Raw genomic sequence first — 17,931 nt, 5'->3', positions numbered from 1 at the left:
ATGTAATATAATAACAGACCATGTGATGATGTAATCTATGTAATATAATAACAGACCATGTGATGATGTAATCTATATGTAATATAATAACAGACCATGTGATCTTGTAATATATATGTAATATAATAACAGACCATGTGATGATGTAATCTATGTAATATAATAACAGACCATGTGATGATGTAATCTCTATGTAATATAATAACAGACCATGTGATGATGTAATATATATGTAATATAATAACAGACCATGTGATGATGTAATCTATGTAATATAATAACAGACCATGTGATGATGTAATCTCTATGTAATATAATAACAGACCATGTGATGATGTAATATATATGTAATATAATAACAGACCATGTGATGATGTAATATATATGTAATATAATAACAGACCATGTGATGATGTAATCTATGTAATATAATAACAGACCATGTGATGATGTAATCTCTATGTAATATAATAACAGACCATGTGATGATGTAATCTATGTAATATAATAACAGACCATGTGATGATGTAATCTCTATGTAATATAATAACAGACCATGTGATGATGTAATCTCTATGTAATATAATAACAGACCATGTGATGATGTAATCTATGTAATATAATAACAGACCATGTGATGATGTAATCTCTATGTAATATAATAACAGACCATGTGATGATGTAATCTCTATGTAATATAATAACAGACCATGTGATGATGTAATCTCTATGTAATATAATAACAGACCATGATGATGATAATCTCTATGTAATATAATAACAGACCATGAGTGCTGCCTCCTCCTCTCTCAGCTCTTTGTGTTTCTGTCTCTGCTGCTCCGCTGCCTCCATCTGAGTCCTGATGGCGTCCAGCGTCTGAAGGTTCCTGTTCTGGCGCCGCTGAGCTTCCTGCTCCTCTTTCTGGTCTTTGGCTCGCCGGTCGGCCTCCCACAGCTCAGCAAACAGCTGTTCTTCCTGCCGCTGGCGCTGGCGCTGCTGCTGGCCAATCACCAGCTGAGCTGCTCGCTCCAAACACACCTGCTGCTCTCTGCGCTGGCTCTGCACCGTCCTCAGCTCCTCACACTGGTCCCTGGTAATCAGATTACTTTACTACAGGACACATACTGGTACACACTGGTCCCTGGTAATCAGATTACTTTACTACAGGACACATACTGGTACACACTGGTCCCTGGTAATCAGATTACTTTACTACAGGACACATACTGGTACACACTGGTCCCTGGTAATCAGATTACTTTACTACAGGACATATACTGGTACACACTGATCACTGGTGTTAGAGACAGTAATCTGATTACTTTACTGCAGGAAAAGTAGTGATACACACTAATGATAATACTCCACTGCTTCCAAAATCTTACTGCAGTAAAAGTATTATGAGTGAAATGTAGTTCAACTTTACTAAACTTAATTCTTGAAATATTTAACATTTTCTCTTAAAATATCTGAATTTTTTTTCTTGAAATATTTCAATTTATTTGTCATGAAATATTTAAAAACAATCTTGAAATATTAAAAAAAAAGAAATCTTTAAATATTTTTTAAAAATTTCTTTAAATATTTACATTTTTTCTTTAAATATTACAACTTTTTTTCTTTTCTTCTATTGTGCAGAAAGCTCAGATGGGGTCTTGTGGTCTAGTGTGTGTTTGGGGGTCCTTGACGTGAGAAGGTTTGGGAGTCTCCAGAACTCTGGGAGTGATCAGAGTTAGAGACCTTCACTCAGAGAGCAGGCTGGGAGGCTTTTAATGTGAAAGGGTGGAGGAAGTGGACCTGTTTACCTCAACAGCTGATCCATCTTCTGCCTGTCTGTCTCTCTGTTTACCTGAACAGCTGATCCATCTTCTCTGAGACCATCTTCTGCCTGTCTGTCTCTCTGCTTACCTGAACAGCTGATCCATCTTCTCTGAGACCATCTTCTGCCTGTCTGTCTCTCTCCTCTCTCTCAGAGCTTTGGCTCGTTCTCTCATCTTCGCCTGTCTCTCCACCGGAGTCTCCATCTTCTCCTCCATCTCCTGCAGGAGCTGCTGCTCCTCCTCCTCCAGCAGCACACGCAGCCTGGAGACAGACAGACAGGCAGGGGGGCAGATAGACAAACAGATGGGGGGGCAGGTGAGAGACAGACAGCCAGGTGGAGATCAGATCAAAGTACAAAACAAAGTATTGTCACATAAGTCCAGTACTTAATACCGTAACTGTGTCTGTGTTCAGACCCCGTGGACACATCTGGCCTGATGGAAATCTAGAAGTCTAATTAATATACGAAAGTCAGAAAAATCAAGAAGAACGCTTAGACGATTCTCCAGTGGCAGTATAACTTTATATTCAATTCTAATTCAGCGTAATCTTGGCTGATTTATGAACTATTTTCATATCTGAGCTCGTAATTTTAAAGTTTTTGCTGTCTAGCACTAATTTATTTTGTGACTGGTGGATGTGTGAAACACAGTTTTGTTTTTAAGTGGAGCATTAAAATGACAAATAAGACTACGTTCACACCACAAGTCTTAATGCTTAGTTCAGATTCTTTTCCTCAGATGCGATCATGACCTTTTAAAATGTGCCCTATATCAGATTCCTGTGTGAAGCTTCACAGAGACAAAGTTTATTCAAAACTTTCGGATGTCGAGGACAACTTTTGTTTATCTCTGTCAGCGCCTTGGTTGGTCCTGAATCAGACCCTAGAAATTTTAAAGTCTTTAGAAAAGGGGTATTGTAAAAAACCAAACACTTATTTACCAAAAACAGACGAGCATTAAATTATAATACCATAAAATAGAGGAGGGGGAGGAATAAAAAGCATCTTATATGAGCAGTAATGCTTTAGGTTACTTTTCTTATTGTTGAATGACTGCCAACTTGTCAGTGAAGCTTTTTACTTCATGCAAGATGGTTTTATTTTGATTTCACTTAAATTATTGACTGTTTAAAGCACACACAGGCACACACGCACGCACACACACACACACACACGCACACGCACGCGCACACGCTCACTTACAGACAGACAGAGAGACAGACAGACAGAGAGACAGACAGACAGAGACAGACAGACAGGCAGACATACAGACAGACAGACAGGCACACAGACAGATAGATAGACAGACTGAAAGACATTAGAAATGATTAATTAAATTATCAATGACATAACTTCACTTCTTCATGCTTCTTTCCGGTCTGCGGTCTGTTAGATTGGTTAAAGTGGATATGGGAAATGATGCGTTCATGAAGTATTGACTTGCTGGGAATTAATAATGTTAGTTGATTTAGGAAATCAGAAATCAATTAATTTGTAAGCCACATTTAAAAAAACATTCTGATTAATGTTTGTGTTTGGGGAAAAGGTATCAAGTCTTTTCAATTTAATAAGCTCAAGTCCAATTGAAGTCATGAGTCATTGGTGTTAATGTCCAAGTCGAGTTGTAAGTCTTTCCTGAAATTCTTGAGTAGAGTCTAAAGTCATCAAATTTATGACTCAAGTCTGACTCGAGTCCAAGTCATGTGACTCAAGTCCACACCTCTGTATTCAGAACTTCGTCTCTAACAAAATTCATAGATCACTGACAAAAATATTATCAATATAATTCTGAAAGAGTCAAAATAAATACTAATTAAGAAGTCCATATTCTCTTCTTTTTCAGGCTGTCCAGACTATTTAGGGTGTCATTGAGCCCTGTCATGAAAAATTACTTTCTGATTCAAAACAAAAGAACAAGACTGTTTTTTCCCCTTCAACCGTATCACACAGCTCACACAGACACAATCACTAAGACTCCTAATACATCATCATGTTTCTCTCTAACTGCTGGATGTGGAAATAAGAAACTTATAAACTTTTGTATGTCCGGTGTTGTGTTTACAAGAGTTTTGAATAGATTCTCTGACAGTGAAATAGTTTGTAAAAGATCAAAGATGAACAATACAGTGAACACAGTTATGTTCAAACATGACCTGATACCTCATCAGAGCTAGCTTTGTGGTGCTTTTCAAGTGGAATTTAAAAAATGAAACAGAAAGTATGAGATACTGATTTAAGGGAGGAGTTTCTGTGAAATCATGTGACCACAGAGGGGTCCATCCCTTCTTCTCTGATGAAGTATAAAAACTCTCAACACTCAGTATGCATTATTCTTGCTGCCTCACAGCGTCACAGAGCTTCCTGAAGACAACAACACAGGTAAGATGATTTTAAACAGGAATGATACAAAGCTTTAAATGGGACAATGTTACGCAAAACAACTACTTCTTTTTCTGAATATCTGCCCTTATAACTTGTAAAACATTAAATCCTGCATCCATTTTAAATGGTCATCTTCAGACGAAGTATAATCTTAGTTTAAAAAAGTGGCAGCATTAAGTTTTTATGATCCACAAATCTGAAACAACCATAGACACCTTTATCTGCTTCAACTAACTTTAAACTTTTCTGTTTGCCTTTAATCAACTTAAACTTTGTTATATTTGTTTATATCTCAACTATAGTGTAGATCCACTGCATTATTTTATTATATACAGTACCAGTCAAAAGTTTGGATATACCTTCTGATTCAGTGTTTTTTTATTTTTTATTATTTTCTACATTGTGGATTAATAGATAGATAAATAGATCTTTATTGTCATTGTATGCGATACAACGGAATTCTGTTGGAGCAATCCTCTCCAATACTTAATAATAATAATACTTAATACATCAAACTATGAAAAAACACCAATAGAATGAATAAAATAGAATAGAAAGATGTTTACTGTATCATTCCAAATGTGTTCCTTCATAATTGTGATGTATTTCATATGAATCGACAATGTAGGATATAATACAAATTAATTAAAACCATTGATTGAGATGGTGTGTCCAAACTTTTCACTGGTACTGTGTATTATTAAATATTTTTTTAGCTTATCCTATATTTTGTTTTGCTTTTTTAAACCCCATTTTTTATATTGCCTTGTGTTTTATATTTCTTTGTCTTATGTTAAACATCTTTTAACAACAGCAATGTAAAAATAATAGTATTTTAACATTACTGTTGTTAAAAGATGTTTACAAATATTTTATTGTCACGTGACTGTATAAGAGTTTTTAACCTAATGCAAATATGTTTTAATCATTATCACTTTCGAGGGATTTTCAGGTTCTAATTTAATCACATCTTCAACAATAAGTTGTTCTTAATTTACTGCAGTCTATGAAGTGAATCTGTGGTTTATCTGAAATTGTTTCTGTGAAATCATGTGACCATAGAGCTTCTTCCCTCTTTGCAAATATACTGTTTCTGTGAAATCATGTGACCATAGAGCTTCCTCCCTCTTTGCAAATATACAAACTGCTCTCTGCACTCTCTGCCTTCTCTGCATCAGAGACCAACAACACCGTTATAAAAAGTATTTGGCATGGTATTACTGAACAAACTACCTTACTTTCATATGATTCATTCATAACTTTCAAACTTGAAATAAAATAAGCTGAATTAAGGGCCATTTCACTGACTATGTGACATATGCATGTTGAAAGAAAATTAAATGGAATTATCTTTTCTTCAGCATTGTATCTAATATGTTTAAAACAGACTGGTCTCACTGAATTCCGTAAAATGGGCACAGACTGGTAACAGCTCATTCTGTGGTGGTGGTACGGAATGTGGGAAAATTCTGTGTGGCCACCACGGAAAACAATGCCAATGTAAAGTCAATGAGAAGATGACGTGGCACGGTAGTGAGCAGTATGTAAGGCCGGAATTCCGCGTCAGGAGGTTGGTTGGGGGGGTGGATGACTTTCACCCAGGAGAGCGGAGTTCGCGTCCTGCGTGTGGTGTTTGTCAGTTGTGTTTTTTTGGGTTTTTTTCTAAGCATGTCCCGCGTGTGTCACAGAACCGTAAGCCCACCCACGACCTTTTCCTGAACCCAACCGCTCCGTTCTTTTTGCTTGTCAGCCCGTGTTTCTTTTTCAGCAATCCGTGTTCATTTCACGGAATTCTTCCGTGAGCCCATCACGGAATTTGACGATCCGTTGGCGATCCGTGTTCATTTAACGGAATTATTCCGTGGCAGTTTAACGGATTTTGTTGCAATTCCATGAAACTGCCACGGATTTAGAGTTAAGGGCCCGTGTTCATTTTACGGAATTCTGTGAGATCAGGTTGGTTTAAAAATATGTGTAATGGTCAATCTCAGGGCATTTTATTTATTCTTTATTCATGTTTAAATGGGTGACGTCGCTTAAGTTGTAGAACCAGAATCCAATAATGCTGAAAGGATGACAGACTGAAGATTTTTCATATGTCTAGAGACGCAGTGTGCAGTAGGCAACAGGAAACAAGGCCTTAATAGCAGAGAAACAATAAGCAATTAAAACTGCAAGTATCGATGGACGGGCCCTCGCGCCTCTGTGCACGTCGGAGTTAGTGACGGACTCCGCTCCTTGTGACTGTGAATTTGCGCAGCACTCCGACACCGCAAATCATCACCAATGAAAAGGGAACTCCCTGCTGAGTTCAATGATACCTCACACAAGACTCTTTACTTTAAACGTGTCACCAGTTATGAAAGGGGTGGCATGGCTTAAGCATATAGGGGGCTGGTCAAACCATCACCAATGAAGAAGGAAGTCTCTGCTGAGTTCAATTAATAATTGATACCTCACACAAGACTCTACCTTAAACGGTTCAAATGTTATGAAATGGGGCGTGGCTAAACCATAGGGGGCGGGCCAAACCATCACCAATGAAGAAGGACGGCTGCTGAGTTCAATGACACCTCACACATGACTACGTTAAACGGTTCAAATGTTATTAAAGGGGGCGTGGCCTGAGTAAGTGGGCGTGGGTAAAATATTGCGGGCGGCCAGTATCACATGAAGACCACACATTCTGAGTTTCATGTAAATCTGATGATGTTTGTCATATAAGGCTGATTTCTAGTTGCCAGCGGGGGGCGCTATGACCAAAAGTAAATTTTTGCCCTGTAGGTGTCCTCAGGCCTGGACCCTTGTCAATCATGAGAAATTTCAGCCAAATTAGACAATGTACACTAAAGTTACAACAACTTCTTCATTCATCGATAAATGCTCAAAATGGCCGCCACGCCACGCCCACACTGTTGGACGAAAAGTTTTGCTTTTATAACTTTTCATCGTTAAGGTCTTTAGATGACACAGACTGAATTTGAAGTCGATCTGATGAAATCTCTAGGTGGAGTTCATTAAAGTCTAGCACCTTGACTTTTAGGTCTACTTCCTGTTGCCTCTAGGGGGAGCTATGACTTTGGGTCAATATTGGCCTGTAGATGTCCTCAGGGTTGGACTCTTATGAATCATGAAAAGTTTTGAGCCAATTGGACAATGTACACTCAAGTTACACCCACTTCCTGTTTCGATGGCAAAACGCACAAAATAGCCGCCCCGCCACGGCCAACAAAAAGTTGATTCAGTTTAACAGTCACAGTTCAATATATGTAAAATGTGCAGGCTATTGTGATTGGTTAATACTAAGGTGGGAGACAGCCATGGTTTAGACTTTGGCGCTTCCTTGTTGGTGCACAGGCTGGTCCCAGCCTCTTGGCAATCAATCCATCGAATGGTAGAGGACAACACCCTGAAAGAGAGATTTTCTGCTCCCCCTCCCCTGGGGTAGTTGTTTACACATTTACTAGGAGGATGTCAAACTGGTTGAAACCAGTCTGACTGCGTCCCCATCCTGTCAATGATTTGGGTGTGTGTATGCATGCCTCACTATGTGTATGTGTTATTTTGCCCAGCAGCAGCCATTCTTTAATGATGACTGTTCTCTACAGTATTGGTAAATATCCCTAACACGCAGCTGCGCTTCATGAACAGTGCACAGGTGAAGAATGACCACGCCCCTGACCTACATACACAGACTGAGGAGAGACAGACAGGCACACAAGGGAATAGGGGAAAAACACAAGGAACTGGGAATACTGCAGACCCATAACACATTGTTACGCATTTACTCTGCGCAGTGGCGACCCCTTAAAACCAGGTACTCAAACCAGTTTGGGTCCCAGACCTTTGGGAAAGACTAAATTAAACAAGTATGTGAATTAAATTGATCGCATTACACAGGAATGCTACTAAGCTAGCTTAGCACAGATAAGAGCCATGCCACCTGACCTGGCCAAACTTGTCAAACTCACTGTGGCTGATTTTAAATGTTCCTTTTTTTTAAATGTTTTACCCTTTAATCATACGTATCTAATAACAGCAATACAGCTGACATAAGCTAAAGGTCACTGACTGTTTTTCTTTCTTCCAGAGAACTCGTGTGGTGTTACCATGGCAATGTGAGTAACCCCAATGTTTCTAATGACGTGTAATGGATGATGTGGAGAGCCGTCTCACACAAAGAGGATGATTTACACTTATTTGTTTGATCTGGCTCTTTATTTTAACACTTGTTTTCAATGGGTATACACTACATTATATTGGTCTGTAACACCATACATATTTCCCAACTAAAGGTTAGTATTGTACTATGTGAGTTTGACAACAGATGTTTTTTAGATAAGATTCTGTTATTGATGTCGTCCAGCAAAACTTTTATGTCATCCATCAGCGGGTTGGATATTTCAGTGACTACATTATTACATGAATACATTGCTAGCCTGTGCTATGATGTGTTCAGTACTTTTTAGCTCATGTCTTTGCTTTTCTACAGGACTACTAACACCTCATTTAAATATGAGGAAATAATTTCCAAAAGTGATCAGATCCAATCAGGATCTCCTGCTATCTATCAGCTGAAACCGAAGAAAGAGAACATTGGAACTCTGACAAGAATGACTCTTGGTAAAAAAGATCCAAACAAGATTAACAAAACCATCTTACTTGTTGGTGAAACAGGAACAGGAAAATCTACTCTGATCAACGCTCTGGTCAACTACGCCATGGGAGTGGAGTGGGAGGATAATGTCTGGTTTAAGATCGTAGAGGAGGAGAAGAGAAGTCAATCAGAAAGTCAGACATCTGATGTGATCGTTTACCAGATCTTTGGTTTTGAAGATATAACTCTGCCCTACTCTCTGACCATCATCGATACTCCTGTATACGGAGACACCAGAGGGATCAAACAAAATGCCATCGTCAGTCAAAGATTATTAGAGTTGTTCCAGTCAGACGATGGAGTTCATGAGATTAATGCAGTGGGTCTGGTGATGAAAGCGAGTGAGAATCGACTGAGTGACCCACTGAGGTACATCTTTAATTCAATGATCTCTCTGTTTGGAAAAGACATAGAGAAGAACATTGTCGCCCTCATCACACACTCAAATGGTGCGACACCTGAAAATATTCTACAAGCTCTCGAGGCTGCAAACATTAAATGTGCCAAAGATGAGGAGAATGATCCTGTTTATTTTATGTTCAACAACCGCCAGAGCACACAGAAAACCAGGAAAAATAAGGTTGCTCTGAGAAGTGCATGGGACTTAACAATGGAACAAATAGGTCTATTCATGGATTTCCTGAAAGACAATTCCCCTCAAAAGCTGGAGACAACTGTTGAAGAGTCTAAAATACACACCAGACTGACAGCCTGTATCCAAAACCAGGAAGAGAGAATTAGGTTTATTGATCTAAAACACACAGAAATCCAGCAGACTATGGACGGTCTAAAGAAACATGAACAAAAGATAAATAAAAATGAGGAGTTCACTGTAGAAGTTGATGAGGTCTACAAAGATAAAGAACCTATTGGGGGTGGTCAGTGGGGGTTATGTTATGTAGGGGCTGTCTGCTGCAAAATGTGTGATGAGAACTGTCACTATCCTGGATGCACAGTGGCCTGGAGACCAGCAGACTGTGAGGTCATGAAAGATGATCACTGCACTGTATGTCCCAGGAAGTGTCCTGTATCAGATCACGTGAAGGAAGGGTGGAAGTATGTGAGCAAGACAAGAAAAGTTAAAAAGACTCTGAACGATATGAAGGAGAAGTATGAAAAGAACAAAGCAGGAAGTGAGAGCAAGTTTAGCCTTTTGGAAACCTTTCAGCAGAAAATTGAGGAACTTCAGAAAGAAAAACGTCAGTTGCTGGAAAAGTCCTTTGAGCATGTTGTCCAACTGGATCAGATCACCCTGAAGGTTGATTTACTGTCCACTCGTATCCACTTGGACTACCTGATTGAGAATATGGAGAAAGAAGACACAGAGAAGTTCAAGAAACTGAAAGAGATAAAAAGTCGATTGGATGAAAGAACCAGAGCAGCATCACGGTACGGGTTTTGTAAACTAACAGCAGCTGATAAGGCAAAGAGGCAAATAACTATATGAGGCATTAACTACATGAACACCATCACTGTAAGCAGATAGTTATGTTATGTGTGATGCTAATTAATAACTATATAAGAACATTTAAATGTAGTTACCTTTTCAATGCAAATGTGTAATTCCTGGAAACAGCGCCCTCTGTGGCGTGATGCCTGTTTTTGTTTGTTGGCTGTGGTATAAAGCCACTATAGGTTGTGGTGATGGAGGAGGGGGCTAGGTAGAGTGATTTAATGTATTTTATGTTCAGCCATGTTTGAACTTATGTCTTTACTTTTCTACAGAAATACCTCATCCAACCATGACAACATCATTTCCACAAGTGATTTAATCCAATCAGGATTTCCCACTCTCTACCAGCTGAAACCAAAGAAAGAGAAACTTCAACCTCCAAGAACAAAGAAAGAGAACATTGGAACTCTGACAAGAATGACTCTTGGTAAAAAAGATCCAAACAAGATAAACAAAACCATCTTACTTGTTGGTGAAACAGGAGCAGGAAAATCTACTCTGATCAACGCTCTGGTCAACTACGCCATGGGAGTGGAGTGGGAGGATGATGTCTGGTTTAAGATCGTAGAGGAGGAGAAGAGAAGTCAATCAGAAAGTCAGACATCTGATGTGATCGTGTACCAGATCTTTGGTTTTGAAAGTAAAACTCTGCCCTACTCTCTGACCATCATCGATACTCCTGGATATGGAAGCACCAGAGGGATCGAACATGACGCCATCATCGGTCAAAGATTATTTGACTTGTTCCGCTCAGCCGATGGAGTTCATGAGATTAATGCAGTGGGTCTGGTGCTGAAAGCAAGTATGAATCGACTAAGTGATCATCAGAGGTACATCTTAGATTCAGTGATCTCTCTGTTTGGAAAAGACATAGAGAAGAACATTGTCGTTCTCATCACACACTCAAATGGTGTGACACCTGAAAATGTTCTACAAGCTCTTGAGGCTGCAAACATTAAGTGTGCCAGAGACGAGAAAAATCAGCCTATTTATTTTATGATGGATAACTGCCAGAGTAAAGAGAAGAAAATGCGGGATACGGTTGCTCTAAGACATGCATGGGATGTGACAAAGGACCAACTGGGTGAATTCACTGAGTTCCTGAAAAAAATTTTACCTCAGAACCTGATAACAACTGTTGAAGTATTGAATTCCCAAATCAGACTGACAGCCTGCATCAACAACCTGCAGGAGAGAATCAAGTTGATTGATCTAAAACAGGAAGAAATCCAGCAGACTCAGGAAGCTCTGAACAAACATAAAGAAGAGATGCAGAACAATGACAAGTTCACTGTAGAAGTTGATGTGCCCTACAAAGATAAAGAACCTATTGATGGTGGGAAGTGGTTGTTGGTGTTTTATGAAGGAGCTGTCTGCTGTACTGTCTGTGAGGAGAACTGTCACTATCCTGGATGCACACTGGCCTGGTATCCAGGACACTGTGAGGTCATGAAAGATGGCCGCTGCACTTCATGTACCAGGAAGTGTCCTGCATCAGATCATGTGAAAGAAAAGTGGATCTATGTTGACAAGAAAAGGAAAGTTCTGTATACAGAAGAAGATATGAAAAAAAAGTATGAAAAGGTTAAAACAGAAGGTGAAAAGAAAACAAGCCTTTTGGAAACTCTGAAGAAGAACATGGAGGAACTTGAGAAAGAAAAAGATCAGTGGTTGGAGGAGTCCTTTCAGCATTTGGCCAATCTGGAGCAGATCGCCCTGAAGGTTAATTCACTGTCCACTTATGTCCACTTGGACGTCCTGATTGAGAAGATGGATGAGAGAGGAGACACAAAGAAGAAGAAGAAACTGGAAGAGATGAAAAGTCAAATGGATAAAGATAAAGGAATCAAAGCAGTGATGCGCTACATATGTGGTCAACTAGCAGCAACTGTTAAAACAAAGAAGTAATGAACTAGATTAACAGAATCACTGAGAGCAGACAGCTGTGTAGTCTACAGTGATGATCAAATGTGTTGCATTACAGTTATATTATGGGTGATGTTGATTAAATAACTACATAATAAAATTAAAATGTAATCACCTTTTATATGTTAACTGTGTAATTTCTGGAAACAGCTCCCTCTATGGTGTAATAACTGTTTCTGTTTGTTTTTGTAGTTTGATGTTTAATCACCAAAAGTTACTTCACTGAACAGATGAGAGAACAGCTCTGGTTTTAAATGTAGTGAGGACCCCCCCCCCTGCTGTTTAATGTTGAGTACAGCATCTGCCTCCCTCTATATCACTAACTGAAGTCAGATCGTGTTGTGCACAAATAGTTTTATACTTCTTTAGTTTTTTGTGTAAGTTTTGTTTTTTGTGTTGTACAGTCAATACTGGTCTGTAAACTATTCTGATATTACTGTGATGTTGACAAAACTAAACTGGTTGTAGGATAGAATCACATCACTGACATATATCATTTATAAATATCCATATAAAGATGTTAAACATGATGTTTCCTCATCTTGTTAATCAGTTTGTACAGAGGATGTTACAGAACTGATCTCAGACACAAATATTCTGCTCAACTTTCACACTTCAGCCATGAAATATAATGGACTTTCATTTGATGTATATTGAAAATATATATATGATAATATATCATGTTTATTCATGCTTAATGACTAGTTATTTTTTTTCAGAAGACATGTCATGTGGAAACATGTTGATCCATTTATGTTGTACTTTGTACTTTATTTTGATTTTAAATGATTGAATGTCTTTACAGTATATATTGGGACCAGAGGGTAGTGTGAGTGGTGACTGGTAGCTGGAGAGGTACCAGTCATCCTCCTGGAAACTACCTAACTGATCGCTGTGCTGTGCATGTTAATCCATAGTAATGCATATCTATATGTTTCTCTTTGTGTGGAAATGAAGAAAAATAACAACAATGTAAAAAAATAACTTCCTCATTATATTATGTTGTTCCTCATGAAATCCCACCCTGACTGATGCAGTTTTCTGTCAAATATTAATAAAATGTCTGCTTGAAATGAGTTTGCTCAGAGTGTCTTCACTGGATCATCAGCAGCTTTTTGAGTCTGTTGAACTTTCTGCTCAACTTTCTTCAATAAATGACAATTTCTCTTTATTATACCATTTTATCTTATAGAATTACTCCTTTCCTCACTAGAAACACTCATATATATTCACATGTATACATAAAAAATACAGTATACACTTGAAATAAAAGTTCTGAATCTGTTGATGTGTTGAAACATGTTGAATGTGAATCAGTCTAATAAAGTTCAGGTCAAACAGAATAAAACTTGTGATGTTTAGTATTTGATATCAAACATTGTTGATATAAAATAATTGGAGGATGTAGAGACAGAAACTCTCCACCTTTTGGTAATGTTTCCTTTCATGTTTCAGTTGTACCTCAAGACATGATCAGCCAATCAGAAAACACTCATATTATTATTATTATAAATACAGAAGATAATCAGTTTGGGAGTCTGATAACTGACGATGTGAAACAAAGATTATTATCCAATCAGAAAGAGGATTTGAACATGTTTTATTTGGTGACTCCTTTTGTCTCAGTGAGTTTCTCTGGTTCTATTTAGTATTTTATTTGTTGTTATGCTGATTATGTTTCATAGTTTTAAACTGGGTTGTTATTAAAAAGTGTCCTAAAGTCAATACAATTTTCTTCATTTGAAGAAGATAAACCAGCAGTGATGTTTCCTTTTGACCAGCAGGTGGTGAAAGAAACTAACTGAAGCTGAAACTGGAAATTATACATCTTTTATAGTTTACATAGTTTAATAACATGGAAATATAATCACTGTCAAATATAAATCTAATCACACTGTTAATAAACGGTCATATCATCTACCTCATAAAGAAACCACTTACATTAATCATCCCATATTTATTCTAGCACCCTTTGCACTCGGCACTATTGTCTTACTCTTAACAAAGTCCATTGTTGTTGTTTAATATATATAGTTATATTTATATCTTTATGTCAGGGACAAAGCAATGAGGAGAACAGGAGTTTTCATTGAAAGAATTTTTTTTTATTAACCTTAAAAAATGCTAAACAATATAAACCAAGAACTTAATATCTGGGTCTTTTAAAAGATGTCAACAAAATATAACTATACTCAAAATAGCAACAACTAAACAGGATGTGAACTAAACAAACTGACCTAACTGAATCAGACACAAGGGGACATATATACTGGTTGGGACAGTATACAGTGGGGGAAATAAGTATTTGACCCCTTGCTGATTTTGCAGGTTTGCCCACTTACAAAGAATGCAAAAATCTACAATTTTAATCATATGTACATTCTAACAGTGAAAGACAGAATCCCAAAGAAAATTCCAGAAAATCACATCATATGAATTTATTAAAATTGATAACCATCTGATGAGGAAAAACAAGTATTTGACCCCCTGGACAAACAGCAAGTATTCTGGCTCCTACAAGCCAGTTAGTCTTTCTTTAAGACACAGCCCCAATCCGAACCAATTATCTACATCAAATACACCTGCCTCACCTCGTTACCTGTATAAAAGACACCTGTCAACACCCAAACAACCAGCATCCAACATCACCACCATGGGCAAGACCAAAGAGCTTTCTACGGACATCAGGGACAAGATTGTTGATCTGCACAAGGCTGGGATGGGCTACAAGAGAATCAGAAAGCAACTTGGAGAGAAAAGATCAACTGTCGGTGCAGTTATCAGGAAATGGAAGAAGCACCACACCACCGCCAACCTCCCTCGGTCTGGGCCTCCACACAAGATCTTGCCTTGTGGGGTGTCCCTGATCATGCTGACAGTGAGGAATCATCCCAAAACCACAAGGGGGAACTGATGAATCAACTGAAGGCAGCTGGGACCACAGTTACAAAAAGAAACGGTTGGTAACACACTCACGCCCGTCATGGATTGAAATCCTGCAGCGCACGCAAGGTCCCCCTGCTCAAGAAGAAACATGTACAGGCCCGCATGAAGTTCGCCATTCACCACCTGGACGACTCAGAAGAGGCCTGGAAGAAGGTGATGTGGTCAGATGAGACCAAAATAGAACTTTTCAACTTGTCGTGTTTGGAGGGCAAAGAACACCGAGTACAACCCAAAGAACACCATCCCCACCGTCAAGCATGGTGGTGGCAACATCATGCTTTGGGGTGCTTTTCAGCCAAGGGACGGGACAACTCCATCGTATTGAGGGGAGGATGGACGAGGCCATGTATCGTGGAATTCTGGACCGACATCTCCTTCCCTCAGTGAGAGAGCTGAAGATGGGTCGAGGATGGGTGTTTCAGCACCGACAACGACCCTAAGCACACCGCCAAAGCAACAAAAGAGTGGCTGAAGAAGAAGCACATCAAGGTTCTGGAGTGGCCTAGCCAGTCTCCAGACCTGAACCGATTGAAAATCTTTGGAGGGAGCTTAAAATTGAGTTGCCAGGCGACAACCTCGGAACCTGAATGATTTGGAGGCTGTCTGCAGGGAGGAGTGGGCCAACGTCCCTGCCGAAATGTGCACAAACCTTGTCACCAACTATAAAAACCGTTTGACATCTGTGCTGGCCAATAATGGCTTTTCTACAAAATATTAACATGCTGTTTGTCCAGGGGGTCAAATACTTGTTTTTCCTCATCAGATGGTTATCAATTTTAATAAATTCATATGATGTGATTTTCTGGAATTTTTTTGGGGATTCTGTCTTTCACTGTTAGAATGTACATATGATTACAATTGTAGATTTTTGCATTCTTTGTAAGTGGGCAAACCTGCAAAATCAGCAAGGGGTCAAATACTTATTTCCCCCACTGTATGTGCATGTTTTTAATTTTGTATAACACTCATTCAAATACATTACCTTCATTTATGGGTTAGTGTTCACAAAAAAGTTAACAAAACCAACACATTTGATAAAACTTAAAACAATGGTTAAAAGAGAAATAATATATTAAACAATCCACAAAACACAATACATTAAATAAACAATTTACTATCACTGTGAATGTTAATGTTCTGAGATGTTACTGAGTGGAAAAGGTAATAGGACATAAAAGGACAAAATGTCTCCATCTCTTTCAGATGATTAGATTAAAACCTTTCCCACCCCCATGTCATTTATTGTAATGTTATAATGCTCCACTTCTTTCTTTATATGCTCACAATATAAAACCAAATTAAGCATGCATTTGCTTTTGTTTTTTGCTCACTAATGTTTTGCATGAGCTCACAACAGACTTGTAGTGTTAGTGAAACTTACTTTATCCTTTTACATCTTAAGATAACATATTCTAATGAAGGTGTGGCTTTTCAACCTTTGGTTCATTCCTCTGCAGCTTTGTTATTTACAGTAAACAGATTCAATCAGGATGTAGTTCAGAGAATCAGAACAAATGGAAAAGTTTTCTGTAATTCTGCACCAACCGGTCAGACTCTCTGTGTGTCAGTTTCATATCATCTCCTGATACTATCTTACATTGGGTACTTAAAAGACCTTTCTGTTGTTCACTGACAGGAAATTATTTGAGATGTGGACATCAAGTGACTTTGTAAAAATGCCCTTTGTCCATATTTTTGGTTTTAGGCCAATGGTTCAGTGTCTGAACTCCTGCCTAAATAACTTTACTGGTCCTACATTTAAGACCTGATCCACATCAGAGCCGTGGAAAACCTGCTCAGAATCAACATTTAGCCAATAAATACACTTCTAGAAAAAAGACTCAACCTGAAAGTGAGCCAATGAAAATCACACTGGGTCTGAGGATGAAAAGAAAATGCAAACGCCACGGTGGAAAAGATGTAAAGTAATTAAAATTAAGTACAAAAATATGTTTATTTATTTTACTTTTATTTACAGGAGTTATTGAAAACTTTCATTTCTTTCACCAACAATAAAAATTCTGTAGTCAGCGCGGCGATAGTGGAGGAAGCTTTTATTCTTGCGGCATTTATGTTCCCAGCCTGCAAGAAAAATGTAAATTCATTTGAGCCAGATTCAGAGTGCAGCACGTGCATTTATATACTACAATTGAAGTTCAATAATAAATTATCTAATCTTCAGAACTTGATCTTCAACAAACAAATCATACTATTCTACTTTGTGGGCCCTCTTCACATGAGGACCCAGTATACTCTGTTCCCTTTTCCCGTCTGATGACTTGATAAGTCCCAGGTAGAAGAACAGGATGACATATATATGCTTCCAAAATCCCATTTTTACACTAATACACCTAATAAAAACATCAATAATTTACAGTTAACAATAATTATGGGATAAAATGGGACAAATTCAGAAAAGCACACCAAAACTTACAACTCTTGTTTCACTATACTAACTTACTCAGTGTCTCTATTTTTGTTGTTGCTGTTTTCAAAAAACTATTCAGAGATGTGTGACTTTATTCCACTCCACACCTTAATAGAGAAATGTACTCCTCCCAGTGTCTCTAAAATCAAAGTTAGTGATCAGGTGTAACAGATAAGGACAGGAACATGATGAAAACATTGCTTAAATTCTTTTGAACAAAGCCTAACATTTCCCTTTGAGGTCAGAGACTGTTATCAAGATATCAAAATTTCTTGTTTTGGTAACTTCAACGATGAGACTTGCACACAAAGATGAGT

At 38.2% G+C, this 17,931-nt stretch overlaps 2 protein-coding genes across 2 annotated transcripts in view; one reads left to right on the top strand and one right to left on the bottom strand.

Annotated features, from left to right (window-relative positions):
* LOC114570567 (cilia- and flagella-associated protein 53) overlaps window positions 1–7,714 on the bottom strand; it is an 11,704-nt gene extending 3,990 nt beyond the window's left edge. Inside the window, exons 1-3 of the mRNA XM_028600892.1 lie at window positions 7,704–7,714; window positions 1,909–2,082; window positions 793–1,090 (exon numbers count right to left, since the gene is read on the bottom strand). Of these exons, the coding sequence (XP_028456693.1) occupies window positions 793–1,090; window positions 1,909–2,082; window positions 7,704–7,714 (483 nt within the window). The remainder of the gene's footprint in view (window positions 1–792; window positions 1,091–1,908; window positions 2,083–7,703) is intronic.
* LOC114571247 (uncharacterized) lies at window positions 4,169–13,316 on the top strand. Its single transcript, XM_028602113.1, has 4 exons — window positions 4,169–4,201; window positions 8,295–8,322; window positions 8,697–10,250; window positions 10,587–13,316. Exons 2-4 carry the CDS (start codon window positions 8,315–8,317, stop codon window positions 12,220–12,222), a joined length of 3,198 nt encoding a protein of 1,065 aa, XP_028457914.1. The 5' UTR covers window positions 4,169–4,201; window positions 8,295–8,314; the 3' UTR covers window positions 12,223–13,316.
* The last annotated feature ends 4,615 nt before the right edge of the window (window positions 13,317–17,931 follow it).

Source organism: Perca flavescens, chromosome 16 (genome assembly GCF_004354835.1).
Source record: "Perca flavescens isolate YP-PL-M2 chromosome 16, PFLA_1.0, whole genome shotgun sequence".
Lineage (NCBI taxonomy): Eukaryota > Metazoa > Chordata > Actinopteri > Perciformes > Percidae > Perca > Perca flavescens.
Note: the sequence above shows the minus strand (reverse complement) of the source record. Positions and strands in the feature narration are given on the sequence as shown.

Excerpts from the sequence above, each read along its gene's own strand:
- LOC114571247 (XM_028602113.1), top strand. Across the intron at positions 10,251-10,586 it reads AGAACCAGAGCAGCATCACG|AAATACCTCATCCAACCATG; the intron begins GTACGGGTTTTG and ends ACTTTTCTACAG.